At 35.8% G+C, this 15,273-nt stretch overlaps 1 protein-coding gene across 3 annotated transcripts in view; it reads right to left on the reverse strand.

Moving 5' to 3' along the window:
* The window catches only part of LOC108746298 (head-specific guanylate cyclase), a 28,278-nt gene extending 18,125 nt beyond the window's left edge, over positions 1-10,153 (reverse strand). For 2 of the 3 annotated variants that reach the window (XM_018482975.1, XM_018482976.1), the window contains exon 1: positions 9,108-10,153. In XM_018482975.1, the coding sequence (XP_018338477.1) occupies positions 9,108-9,350 (243 nt within the window). In that variant the 5' untranslated portion in view covers positions 9,351-10,153. The remainder of the gene's footprint in view (positions 1-9,107) is intronic. The other variant, XM_018482977.1, reaches the window with a different exon arrangement.
* Positions 10,154-15,273: the final 5,120 nt, after the last annotated feature.

Raw genomic sequence — 15,273 nt, forward strand, 5'->3', positions numbered from 1 at the left:
CTTTCGCATGCTGGAAATATTCATAAAGATTTGTCGCATAAAAGAGAAAGGAAATGAATAATAGGGAACAAATTACTGACGGAGCAGTATGTAAAAGCGTATATATGCCGCGCGATGAAACAATACAAAGCCTTGAATTAATGTCTAATTTATTTTATTTCTCATAAACGATTGTCTAATATTTTTGCCGCGGGAAATATTGTGAATCGCAATATCCATTCCTTCATAAAAGTATAAAATGATACTTTATGCACTTGTTCAATTTTGACAAGGCAATATAAATTACGATGCATATATATTTGTCACAACTATACGCATGCAAGCTTCACAATTCTCCGCTAAAACTTCTGTATATATATATGTCTCGGAAATATTTCTTCGCGTTTAGAAACTTCACAAATTTACGCTTTAAGCAACTTCTAGCAAAATCACATTGATGTTGAAGCTGCGGACATTTTGTTGCGGGCATGGTTGCACTTTCGTCACGATGCGTATCGACGCAATTCCACAAGTAGGAGGAAAACTTGATTTCCATCAATTTAACTAAGTAACGAAGTTTCTGTCGCGTCCATCCAATTCATCGGGTGAAATGGATCCCCGTGTCGAACCGGTTGTCCGTCACCATAAAGCTTGTCTCTACCGACGTGTCATTCACGGTAACAATGATTAGTCACGAGCGTTCTCTGAAATTCACGATACGAATGCAACGCGTTTTTATGCAATTTCGTTTTTACGTATTTATGCGGTGGGATGTTGCACGAGTTAAAGCAGAATACATATACCAACCGAGAAGAGCAATCCACCATATTGTCCTACTGTAATCTACGAAACGTTAAACCGTGTAATAGATACGGACCGTCTGTTTGAATGGCATAGTTTAATTACTTTTGGCGGGGCACACTGAATGTTCGTGCTACTGCAGATTGCTCGAGTAACCTAGTTGTATTTGCCGTTAGCTAAGCTCATTTGTGTATTATTATAGAGAAATAATCTTAATGTTACACCTTAACATTCTTGTCGGCCATAATCCCAATTATATAAAAAAATGTATCATATCTCTATGGATATATAAGTATGATATTCTTCTTCCTTTTCTATTCTAAAAATAAGCGCAGGATACCTTATATTTGTTATATCATTAAACATTTTTCTTTGCAAAAGATAGTCTCTTGTTGTGAGGAACCCCAGCTTTTCATAAAGCACTCTAGTTTGTTACTACAAAGCGCAAAGGGACGCTATACTCGAGAAAATAGAATGACGAGAAAAAGGATTAATCTCGTGCACGTCCCTGACGTAAAACGTATCTAACGTTTCTTTAATGAAGATCCGACAGCTTGGTAAAAACGTATGCCACGTGGTTAAAGGTACAGATGGCTAAGATACACCGAATATCTTTTTATTTTGCGGAAATGACCGCGTAGTCTTATGAAGCTCGTGTTTTTATAAATTCGACCGATGACATGCGATATTTTTAGCAGCCGTTTTCATCAGAAAGGAATTCTTGAACACAATGTGCTGAACTTTTGCACATTTGAGAATCGAAGGAAATACTGCGGACAATGCAGACAATGCAGAGGATACACACATTTGTGAAATAATGAATAAAATTTTATTCTCTACAACATGCCAAAAAATTGCTGAAGAGGAACAATTGCATCAAAAGGATATATCTCTATATAGGATATAATCTCTAGATGAAGGTTGGTAAACAAAATTACGATTGTTCGTTATAGTGCTTTACCGCGTCATTGTAATACCACGAGATGCGACGTCGAACATTATATTTTGCTTATTCATTCCATCTGACTTCTGGCCAACTTTGGGAGATGTTACAAGATTACGGTATTTCTCTGTTGCTTCTTGGCGCGTGTTTTCCTCACGTCAAGCGAAATATCATATGCGACCATCCAGAGATATAAAACCGTAATATCTTTTGTATATGTATGCGTATCGAGTTAAACAGATACAACTTACATAGTGAACTTCTGAATTTAATGAAACACTCCCTAATACAAGAATAATCACAATAAAATAAATACAAAAGATATCAGTCATAAAGGACTTGTATTATAGTAATGAATAGCAGTCTTTGAATGGAGCCATTTTATTTGCGAAAGAGGAATCCTTTTCTTTGGAGACATCTGCGGAACCATTTGTATATGTTAACATTGTTAAATACGTATGTAGATATATTAATGTACTACACATTAAATGTTCTATGAACTTTTTCCATTCCATGAAGCGTGCGCGAGTAAATAGAACTGCTGCAAATTCTATAAAAATAATGCGATAGATTTACTGTTTGCCTATTGGGATTTTCAGTATGAGGCAGACATTGCAACGATTTGATAAAAGTTAAATCTCTCCCTAGCGTAGCGCTTCAGTATTTATGTTCCGATAAAGATAAACACATGTGAGTCTGGCATATAAATTACTTCAAAAATTCATCCGGTGTACAATAATGTTTACGTTTGTGTTTTTTAGTGAAGAAAATACAAACATATTTATTTCATATGTACAAAGCTTCGGTAAACTAGAAAATACAAAATTTTAGTTGAGCCTTAACTTAACAGATATGTTTATGAAAGAGAGAGAGAGAGAGAGAGAGAGAGAGAGAGAGAGAGAGAGAGAATAAGGTTATATTAAATTTTCTACAAGAACATCTTCCTGTAATTTTCCTATAATTTTCAAGGTACTACCGGAAATTTTATTTGATTTTACATTTCCACTTACGTTCATTTAAAATTATTCAAGAGAGAAAGAGATATACAGAAGAGTATCTACGACCATTTATCGATCGGGCATATTTCTCGCCGTAATGGCCCCGAAAGCATCCAGAGCTAGTCCCTGGAAGAACTGCGCTTCTCAGAAGCATTCGTCCGCGTACGAGGAGCGTCGTGCAATGAGGATCATCTATCACACGAGTGGCCCGTCGTAAAAACGTATGGAGGGTAACACGCGTGTTATGCAAATCTATCAAATCGATCGCGGCATTTCCATAACATTGCGATAGCGTGGTAGACGGTAGCGTGGTGTACGGCGGAACTGCATTTACGACCCTTACGATTACCCGACGATGTTGGAAGTGCCGTTAGAAACGACGGGATGTATCGATCGCTCTTGAAGAGCGAATTTTGTATTGCAATGAACATGATTAAGTTCTGGTAAGCTGCAATTCATTTAGGAAATGTTTTCGTCATGAGTTATGTTTTGCAAACTTATATTATATCAAATATATTACAAAAGTATATTATATCAAATGTAGGGATGGAATTACAAGCATCGGCTAAAAACACGATATTATTTCAGAGTATTAGAGTAGTGATAATTTCTCATTTCTCATATCCAATAATAATCCGAGAGAGATATGTTCACTGCCGCACTATAACACATAAGTAGAAGGCTATTTAAGATATACTAAGATATAATATTACACGTTTTCTTGATATTTTTTATGAAAGCGAAAAAGTGAAGTAATTGTTATTACCTGAGAAAAAAGTTAAAGCCGCACTGTTAAATCGATAGTGCCAAATTTAACTTAATGTGAGTCGCCATTGCTCCTACTCAATCATATCGTTATCTTATACTAAAAGATAATTAAATTTGACACTATATCGTGTTAATTTGATACTATAGCGTGTCACTTTGATACTATATCGTGTCAATTTAGCACTATATAGTGTCAAATTTAATTATCATTTTAATAAAAAATAATTATATATTTAGTAGGAGCAGTGACGACTCATATTAAGTTAAATTTGACACTATAGATTTAACAGGGCGACAATTATTTACGAATTATAGAACCTTTATTCAAAGATTTAACTTTAAAATGCAATAATTAATATTCATATATTATTAAAACAATATGATAAATACAAATTATAATTTTAAATATAAAACGGAACCCTTCTGTCATTGCCCCTGCGTACAGCGAGTAATTCCGAATGTTAAGAGTCTTGTTTTGTTTAAAATTATAATTAATATTGATAATTATATAAATGTTAATTATTAATTATATTAATTAAAAGTTATTAGTTTTAGTTTAAAACTAAATAACTGAAGTATTTCTTTAAAATGAAAATTTCTCCAACTAAAGAATGATAGGTTTTATTCAACTTTTCTCTTAAGTGCTCGCAATTTCCTTACTCTCCTCTATATTAGTATCTAGTCATACTTCCGAATATCAGATACTAATTTCTTGTAAGTGGACCGTATTATATTTCGTAATTCATAATAATACCCCTGCTTTGCAGTGATTACAGTAATATACTTGCGCCACATTACTCCGAATAATCTTCTGGAGATCGAAGCTTAAGTCACTGATTGAAAAATTGTACATTAATCTCTATTAAGTACTACCCGATAATTCTGACTAATACCTCAAGCTTGCACGTGTAATTAAAATTTCCCAGCACTTTATCTCAGTCCTCTTCCACGTGCATGCTAAATTTCAACCTGGTTCATGCGACAGGTAGTGGTACGGGTATGGAACTTTCCTCTGTGCTTAAGTTCCAAAGTGCTATGATACAACGTCAGTTATCGTAGGAATTACATTCATGCCCATGTGAATTTATACGCAATATTTGCGTCGCAACGGGTATTCGCGGGAAAGAGTAGAAAGTTCAGTGAAATATTAATATTACGCATCGGTTACGAGCGATATAATTCGACGTAGAAATATAGTGTTAAAAATATCCGCGCGCATCCGGCATCCGGGTGAAATTTAATAAAACGGAGGACATCAAATCCGAATATATCTATTTCGCTCGTCATTTCCCGGGACGACGCGACGTTTATTAAATCGTAATTAATGTCTGTATCGATGATATTACGTTATTATTTTAGTAAATTTCCCGCGTGAGGTAAAACGCCGTTCAATCCACGCCCAGTATCAACTCCCGATCTCTCGATTAACGCAAGCCGCATGATACCTACATCATAGTGCTTCTAACGCCGAACTGACGATCGAGGTACACCATTATTGGGTCAAGCACGATAAGTGAGTTACGTGCTACTGAAGTTTCTCGCGGACTGCAAACGGGCATTTCTCACGACACAGCTGGCATTTAAAAAGCCACCGTTAGAAATGGCTCGTTTAATACCGCTGCTCACGGGATTAGGCGGGATAATCTATTTAATGCTCGTTTACGAGGAGCTCTTTTAGATGCACAAAGGAATTTCTCGACATTTCAGTGCAAAAATTTCAATACTCTGGCAAGTGGAGAAATAGTGATGTTGTACCGTACTTCTTCGGCGAAATACCTCTTTTTCGTTGATTTCTTCATTGAACGGCACCGCATTTTTGCTCGTCTTACGCTCTTCTACGACGTTGGAAAAAAGAAAAAAGAATAATTGGCCGTGCGGATAGTCGAAAGGCAACTGCAGAGACAATACCTTGATATCCCGCTCGTTAGATTAATTGCATTTGGAATTTGCAATCCGCCTTTTTCACCATCGCGCTGCGTTGCGCGCAGGTATTGTGCTCGTAAAATCCTATTCCGATTTTACAGCACCTTTTCCCTCTACACACACACACACACACACACACACACACACACACACACACACACACACACACACACACACACACACACACACACACACATACACACGCATAGATATACGTAGTTATTCGATACACCTACTTTTTTACGCGCTGTGTTAATTCCCCTCGTACCGACATAATGGTTCGTATATAGGATATATATGGATTTTATTTTTTAACGTTCGCGTCGTGCCGAGCTAGTGAGAAGCTACCATAAAATATCGGCTCTTCGATGAAGAACCGCTCGCAATGACATCCATTATACCAGAAATATCTTGGAACGTCCTTGGAAAGATCTCGCTTTTCATTTAGAAAGATTAAAACGGAAGCTTGTAGAAAGACGTCGCATATACTGCACTAGGCTGCGTTTTACTGGGCTAATAACTCCTGACCTCTGCTCCGGATCTGTGGCATTTGTCCGCTTTAGAATACGTTTTCTATGGCACGATTAGCGATTCGTAACATTTACTCTTCGTGGTCATTTATTCATCCGCTTTAGTAAATAACCGTTCGCTATATCAGGCAGTGTTTCAGATGAACGAAGGAATATTCGGCTGTGTGTACACGTTGCAAAGCAATCTCGTGTTCTCCACCCTCCTAGATTAATTGCTCTTGACCCTTTTATCTCGAAGCTGCGCGCCGAATACTCGTTTCGACGTCATCTCGAAATACGTGGCTTGGCGATTTTTTGCAAAAAAAAAATCTGTGAAAAACGTACAATTCCAAGGACTTACAATTACGGCGCAAACAAGAACGTTGGATTTCTTCGGAACAATGAAATTATAGCTTTTAAGCGAACGTACTTTTAACCGCGCCATCTTCGTATTACAAAATTTCAGCCTCATTTAGGAATGAATTCTGCACGCGTTATTGATTTTCGGTGGTACCAGAATATCGCACAATTGCAAACGTTGAAATTGAAACTCCAACCGTAACTGCATTACAGCGAATTGGCAATCGGATTTTCAAATTGCAATTATAATTTTCAAATAGCCATATTTAATGGGCTACAGTGTTACCCTGTTACCTCGAACTCAAAGAGAAGGATTTAATAGAATAACTGAACAATCCACAGATACGGAGACGTGCCGCCATGCGCTGCATTGAAGACGAAAGTTTCAGTCATTGGAAATTTTCCGACGCACTTGTCAATTAGAAAGCGATATTAAAGACGTCGTTTTATATATAGCGTCACGTGAATTAAACGGAACTCGCGCTTCACGATTCATTGTCTCGCTTAAACTTCCACAAAAGTTCAATCAATAATGAAACCTCTGATTTCTTCCTTCGAATTTCCATCTCAGTAATATTTATCCAGGCGGTGCTAACCCAATATACGACGTTCCCAGAATTTCATTTATTCTAAACCTAGCACAAGATTTTCTCCAATTATATTTTATATAAGAGATACCAATCGAAGAAAGGAAGAAGGTAAAAAAGTACTTCTCACGAGACTTTTATTGCGTTCATTTTAGCTCTCTTGTACTAGAAAAAAAAATCTGGTTATACTAATTGGAATTTTAGTTGAAAATGAAGAAATCAAATTTTTCTGATTGAATCTATATAGGAATATATTATAGGAATTCTAGTTGAAATAACTGAATTCTGATTAAAATCTTCTGATTTGTTCATTTTTAATCAGAAATTTTTTCCAGTACGATTTTATCTATTTAAAACAAGAAAAGTAATTAAACATATTTATCCAATAATAGAATTTGGAAAAACGGAGCACAATACATTTTTTTTTTCACGAAAAAGAGCCGTTTCTAGAAAATTATAATATAACGATGTAGTCAACAAGTATTGTTTAAGACACGTTCGATTTTATCCTTTAATATGAGCTTCGCGTCACATCCCGTGCCTATTCTTGCGAGAAACTATTCATTTCCACTTCACTCATTGTACAATATATCGAATGCTGATAGTGGGCCGTGTATATGGCTCAACACCTCTCGGATTTACACACGCCGTTATCACCCTAAGTACCACGTTCTCGTCTTCCTTAATCTACCATCAAACGCCATTAACTCTCTGAAATATCAATGACATTTGCCAACTAGATACGATCATGCGAAGAGAATCGATCCAACGTAATTGAATAGTGGAAAAACTCGTTGAATTGCTGCAATTTAATAATCAGAAGTGGTCGATACTACCTTGATGATGATACTTGTACGACCTAACCCACCGAATATATGTTCTTTAAGAAGTATCGGAAAAGTATAATTTTATCTCTTCGTAAAGAGAAAATATTTACCAACTGATATCGATTTGTTTTGTGTAAAAAGTTGTTATTTATGACTATCGAAGATGGCTTTAAATACGAAAGCACTAAGGCTCTGTATCTGTAATAAACATCAATAATATGTTTCAAATCTCTCAAGTTGCTTATTGCGTAATTTATCACGTAAGTTCTAAAGCTCTATGAGGAAAGGAACGTGAAAGCATTATGAAAGAAATACATATTAGTGATAGAGACAAGACTTTCTGTGCCAAATTTAATGCAAAAAGCTTTAGTAAGAAGCTCTATACCTTTGCAAGACAAGGTTTGAAAACATTCGCGTGAGTCGCTAACGTGGTTTGCTTCCGCGCGGAGGAGGAACTTGGAAACTCCCGCTTTCTCTAACAGCGACGGCAGGAAACTTTTCGTTGGGATTTATTACATATTTCTGACCCAGTTTTCAATGAAAAACTGTCCCGATTCCCATGGTGATCTCTGTAGTCGCGAGCGGATTTATCGTATGGAAAGTTTGATAGCGGTTTCTATACAACTAGAAGAGAATGTGGGAGTTTGTGCAAGTACATTATGAATAATAATTAAACAAAAACGTATGTTATTACCAATGTACATGGCCCCGGTAGCAGGGCAACAAAATTAATTTTACTGCGGGCTATTAAACAACGCAAAATATTAAAGTAAATTATTTATGACCCGTATAATTTATTTCGCGTTCTTTAGAACGCAGCCAATTAAATTTTAAGACAAACATTAATTTATCTGTGCCGATATTTAGGTCGATATGATAAATATAAATGCATTTGACGCGCAGATTATTGCACATTAAAACAATCCCAATGTGGCGTTTTATTTATCATAATCATTATCTTTTGAAAATGGAATTCAGTACTTCAAATCCGCGGTATACCGGTTTTAAAGCTGACAAGGGTAAAGAAGGAAATTCACAAACAGAGGCGAGTGTACATAGACGACAAAGAAGAATAAAACCTCGGGCGAACTGAACCAATTGCGTGTTACCGCCTGCACTAATCCGACTTTGAATTCATCGAGAGAAGAGCCGTACAAGAGCCGGCTGATCCTTCGCGCGTTAAAATTATTTCTTACGCGGTATTTCTCTAGGTCTCCACTTTCATCTAAAAGCTTGGAACAAGGCATGCAACATCTATTCGTACCTTTTACTACCACGTCAATGAGATATTAAGACGGTAAAGAAGTGCATGCTGAACAATGGTAAAGCACGCTGCGATGAGAGACAAGGTAAGGATAGTGTATGCGACGATAGCGAAAGCTGAAGGAATAAAATCATCGTTTATTTAATACCGAAGGGTTAGTCAAGAGGGTCACCGCGGCTCTTAGGTGCTTCAGATTAAGTGTCTGTGTGTTCTCAAGGTCGTCACCATCTTCTCCTAAAAGCGACGACGTTATTTGAACCGATGATTGTCGCAGGACATCAATGTCCCGTTCATCCTGCCTGATTCTCGCGATCCTGCGATGGTCCCCTTCCCTGCTGCTATCGTCTCTGTGGGTTAGTTTGAAGCGTCTGCTAGAGAATGGACATGCCATCTTGCAAATTGGTCGCTCTATTGTAGTCCAAGGGATGATCACCCACAGATTACCAACGTGAGATGTGAACACGCGGTGTTAATTGATGAGGGACATGCCGCGCGCTCGTCGTATTTATCGACGATCAGCTGGTGGCTGCTTGAAGCTCTGTGTCCACCCTCTCACTGCACTATCCAGTAAATTTTCTATAAATCTGATGGTTTTTTACGAGACCGTTCGAGACCTAAATGTCATATCGATGTTCTAAGCGGCGCGCAAACACGTGAGACCAATCCGAAAAATCGTAATTAACATCGCCTTCGTCGTTGTCTTCCCGATCGTCGCCGTATCGGCGTTGCTGATACCGATATCAATGATAGCTGTCGAGAAGCCTGTCATCCTCGATCGCCTGATCATTTACCGCACGTTGTCTGGAGGGAAGCCACTCGTCGTCGGAACGCGCTACTCGGAGCACGTTTATCCGGCGTTGTCTACGGCCAGCGTCGGGCCGGATGCGATGCACGCGGTTGCATATTGACTAGCGTCGTCTTTCAAAATTTACTTCGCCAAAATTTATATCATTTTCTCTTCACACTGTGATTTTGCAGAGCCTTTTTCACTATGCGGTCTCTTATTTCTTACCCTTTGTTTGCGATCCTACTTCCTAGGGACGCCGAAAAAGCGACCCAGTTGCGCGAGATTGACAACCGTAATTCGCGCGCGGATTTACCCTGCCAGGGACGCGGTGGATCGTCATTCAACGGGTACACGGATACACGGTGAACGACGTGACGGCTACGTACGTTGCCGTGCCAGAGCGCGTAGCGCCATACTGCTCGCGGATTGACCGAGGCGCAACGAGCAACGCTCCAAGGCGGTGGAGAGGAGAGGAGAGCGACGAGGAAGGCACCCGAGCGAGGGTGAGTCGACGGCGTTAGGGGTGCGCGGAGGGTGGAAGCGCCACGATGGAGGGCACCAGAGACGCCTGCGCGTGTTTTCCAGCCTCCCTCTCAAACTATCACGCTTTCTGTCCTCTCTGCTCGCAGGTCATAAAGAAGAAAACCTACATACCTGCCTGACCTGCTTGCCTCGCTTGCTCTGCTTGTTTACCTACCTCACCTGGTTGGTCTGCCTTGTAGTTATCTGCTGATTTGCATGTATATTTTTCTGGGAATTTCAAGAATTATAATATATATTTTAATATATATATATATCTCATTATTCGTTATTAACTTGTGTAATTTGGCCGCAATAGCGGCATATGTAGCTGACAGATGAAAACCGAGCAGTGAGCATCCTCGCGTTTATTTCAGGAATTTATTGAACATCAAACACATTTGTAATTAGATTAATAGGACATGTATTGCACGCGCGAAGTGCAAATTGTAATTTGCAAATTTATTAAAATATACCAAAGCGACGGATAAATTTAACGATAATCTAATTTAGTAAAATATTAACGATAATAGTAAAATATTAATAATATAATTCAGTTAAATATTGAAAAGAAAATCTGTGTTATATAAAAAAAGTATAATTATTATGGAAAAACTGTTCGCGTTGAGTAGATGCAGATCAATTTTATATTATTTAATATTTAAATTATCTTATATTGCATCTCAGAATTTTATAATTCTTATCTCTTCCATAATAAAGATCGTGATGTCATTACCTTACATCTCTTGAGATAACCTGTTAAGTTGACATTATGTATTCACGTCAGGTAACGTTTACTGCAACAGTTCCAGTGACATTATTGTAATTATAATAAATTCACAATAGATAATTATTGTACATCTAGATATAGTTACTATCTTATCAAAATATTTTCTTACAGATTTCCTGCAATCGGCAGAATCGCGAACAAGTTTTTTGAAAATTTTTATCAATATTTTCTTAAACACACGTTTATGACAACAATGCTTGCATTCTGCCAAAGAAACAGAACAAAAACTAACTCATCTTCATTATTGCAATAATTTACAACATCTAAATAGTAAACACACGATCTGGATGTCAGAAAGTGATACACTACGAAATTAAAGCGGCTAACATCTTCTAAGTTAATAGCATATCTTTCTTTCGCAGAATAAGAAGAGATATTTGAAGTAGATCCTGTTACTTTTATATACTTCTATACTGTACTGTTATTCCACGCTGTTTTATATTACTATGGACCAATTCTTCTCTGTGAATCAATTGTTTTTACTTCTCTAACGTAGCCACTTAAATGTTATATCCTTCGAAATGCTTCAATGCATCTGAATTGATAACATCGATAATATATTACTTTTAACATAATTGCTTAAACGCCATAAAGCGATTTGATAACATCGATAACCGATAATTATTTATGTAATTTTATTTTATCCTCTCTGAAATGTCCCCTCAATTATGTACTTTATGATAAAGTGCTAAAACAGGATTGCACGATGTCAATGGAAACAAGCGAAGAGTATAAAGACATTGGAATAGATGAGTTTGATAACAAAATTTCTGCACTTTTCTGCCTCATATCTATACCACAAGCGATCGACAGGATAGGGTGTTCGACAATTTGGAGCGATCGATGTGTACCATTATCACGAGGAACATTGCTTCGTGCCGCAGCTGAATGTCAGTGGTCTATCCAAGAGGAAGTCGGTTGGCCCGGTCATTGCTCAAGAGATTCCCGATGAAAACGCGTCGTAAATTACGATCACTCTAGGGATCTGTGTAAATATCGGTTGAAAGAGAAAAAGCCAAAGACATATTGCATGAATGTTTACGGCGTCGGTAGAACATTGTTATTTAAAAAAAAAAGTTTAATACGTAGCATCCCTTTGCGACAATGTTTTTCTCTAATATATAAGCATCGATACGTTGCGCTGTTGAGAAAATAATCACCCAATTGTGATAAAATGGGGGCAATAAGGATATAAATACCTCTTAGGAGCGGCACATATCGGACTTTGCAGAATTAGCACATTAAATCGACTATTTCGTGCTTTGTTCAGATTTCTCAAATTACTCAGGTAAGATTATATCTTTTCTGTCTGTTGTCTTTATTGTTTGCATCTTTTTATTATTTCATGAAGAGCTAAATCGTCACAATAACGCGTAATGACTAGCGTAATATTACACGCTATTAGGAAAGCCATAGACTTTTGTAGACACTTATTATTATATTTTATTTTATAATTTTAGGATTATAATCACTTATTTGTTGCAATAATGGCACAATTAAAGAACAAAGCTTTCCAAAAATTTTAATATTTTGAAGTATAAAAAGTTTAATATTAAATTTTATATTAATTTTAAAATACAATTTCGGTGTAATAACCGATTATATAGAAATAAAGATAATGTTTTTTAAAAATATATTCTTTCTCTTTTCCTTTATATCTCGCTCTTTTTTGCAAACAATTAAAAAAAAGGCAATTTACAGATATTATTATAGCAAATATAAATAATATCTTTTTTTGTATGTTTGCATTTATTTACTTTCAAATGAAACTGTTTCCAAACAATTATAGTTATTGTTTTGCAGTTATAATTCATTATAATACACATATTTATATAACTATAGCTTAGGTATTATAAATGTAATTAATTAAACGAACGCCCAAATATCGTATGAGTTCGTAAACATGCATATATGATATTAACGCATTGACTGGACATACATATAATGCATTCCATTAACTGTCATTGACAACTGATTCGAACGTGGTCAAAGGAACGTGCAACACACCGCTATTTGAAATCGAATTACATCATAACCATTAGTGACTAAATTGTATTTTTGGAAGCGCATCGAAATGCAGCAAACGCGATTTGTGGAATGTGTTTTCCATTTACCAGATTAAATCCACTCGCCAGATGTAAAATTTGACTACCATGATTTGAGTCCCATGATTTTCCTCTTTTAGAGTGGAGTTTTTGTGTGCTTTTCCTTCTATTTTCCTTTTCTCTCTCTTTCTCTTTTTCTCTCTCCTTTGTGTCTGGTAAATTTATTCACCATAAAGACTACATTTTTACTTGCTGAGTTTGCGCTTATGATATCGCATCGATCTCATGCTCGTTTTTTGCATATAATTTTAAAATAATTTACGTGTACCTTGCACACAATTGCGAGAGGTCTTCATTCGTTTAAAGATGAAGCGTGCCCTATTTCGAAAACAAATCTATAATATTTTACGAGATAGGACAATATTTACATAATTCTATTCTTTCATGTAATAAAATATAATAAAAATGTAATTTATACAATCATTAATATAAATTTAAAAATTTCAATTGATTTATTTAAAAAATATACATCATTAATGTTTTTATTTTATTAAATATTTATATAATTACATGGGCTTAATTTTTTTATTTAAACTCACGAAAATAACCATATATGATTCAAACACAATGCAATCATAATTTGCTAAGTTTTTGTACTTTCTTTTGAACACGACGACTCTTAGCTTATCTTCAGCTAAGATACTTCGTATATAGCCACTGAGTTAACAATACTTATCCAAGCTTACTAACTACTCTTTATTTGTCTTTTGAGAGAAAGAAAATTTATTCCATTTTTTTACATGTTTAGCGTATATTCTCTTTTTCTGTTTTAGCAAGTTGTATGATTTATTGCCTTGATATAGGTATAAAAAAAACTTTTGCAGATAATAATAGAGATTGAAATGCTTGATTACACAGCGTTATAACTATAAACGTTATGACTATTTATAAATGTTTTTACATAGACACGTATGTGTACACACGTTATACGTATACGTACATATAAATATAATTCTTGACAGTTCTTGGCGGAATACCAAAACTTTCAGAATTACGATGTAATAATAAGTCTTTATAACGCTGCAGCTATCATAACCGGAATGCATTTTATAAAAGATAAATAGAAAGTTTTAATGGGTAGATTTGTAAACAAATTAATTAGTTTGTTGGAAACATTTACTCTGTTTAAAAAAAGAAGTAGTATATGTGTGTTAGTAACAAAAGCTTACATCAGCATAGAAATTACCTTAAGGAGGGACTCATAAAACTACCGTCGTGATCAATAACTGTCGGTGATCAATAACTTACACGAGCGTTGACGGCGAGATTATCAGGACACGTCGCGTTTCTGCGACGACAGAGGTGTGACTTTTTATTAGCAATCTTGGTTCATATATTTGTTATATCTCAATTTTTTCTTTATGAAGAAAGGCAAAAATATTTTTGAAAATTAATGTAAAATTACAGAAGAGAAAATAATTAATTTATAATTTAATATTGCTGCATAATGCAATACCGGGTCTTATAATCAGTTTATATAGTGTATAGAAAAATGCGAGCCATTTTTAAAAAACTAGCCGCCGTCAATATCAATCACCAACTATAGTCGGTTACAAATTGCCATGACCTCGCTGACAAGTGAGTTCGCGGAAGAAATATTCTATGTAATAGTTTGCCGTATATATTTTCTATCTTTTCAGAATTTCATGAAACAGCTTTCCGGAAAATAGCCGTATTTTGTATTCTTGTCGCATCGGGACTGGTTACTGTTGTATATCGAAAAAGGTTTGATACTCGGTATCCGAGTAAAATTCGGTGCAAATGTGAATGATATTTTTACGAAAGCCGATTGTCCTTCTCATTTGTTTCTCATATGAAAATAAATTGGTGTATTGAGGTGGTTCTTTAGTAAAGTGCCGAAAATTTGGGATGCCTCACAAGGACCCACCCAAAATTATAAATGTTTACATAATTTGAATAAAATATTAAAACTACTATATGTGTATATCTTAATGAAATTGTATAGAACATGTGACAAAAACAAAATGAGATTATGTTTACTTTTTGAGGTTAAATTTATATGCAAGTTTATGCACGTAAATATTTTTCCAGAATGGTCGTTGACCAATTACTTTTTTATGATCATTAAAATCCTAATTTTTTTGAACTATTA

The sequence above is a fragment of the Trachymyrmex septentrionalis genome, unplaced genomic scaffold (genome assembly GCF_001594115.1).
Source record: "Trachymyrmex septentrionalis isolate Tsep2-gDNA-1 unplaced genomic scaffold, Tsep1.0 scaffold165, whole genome shotgun sequence".
Taxonomy (NCBI): Eukaryota; Metazoa; Arthropoda; class Insecta; order Hymenoptera; family Formicidae; genus Trachymyrmex; species Trachymyrmex septentrionalis.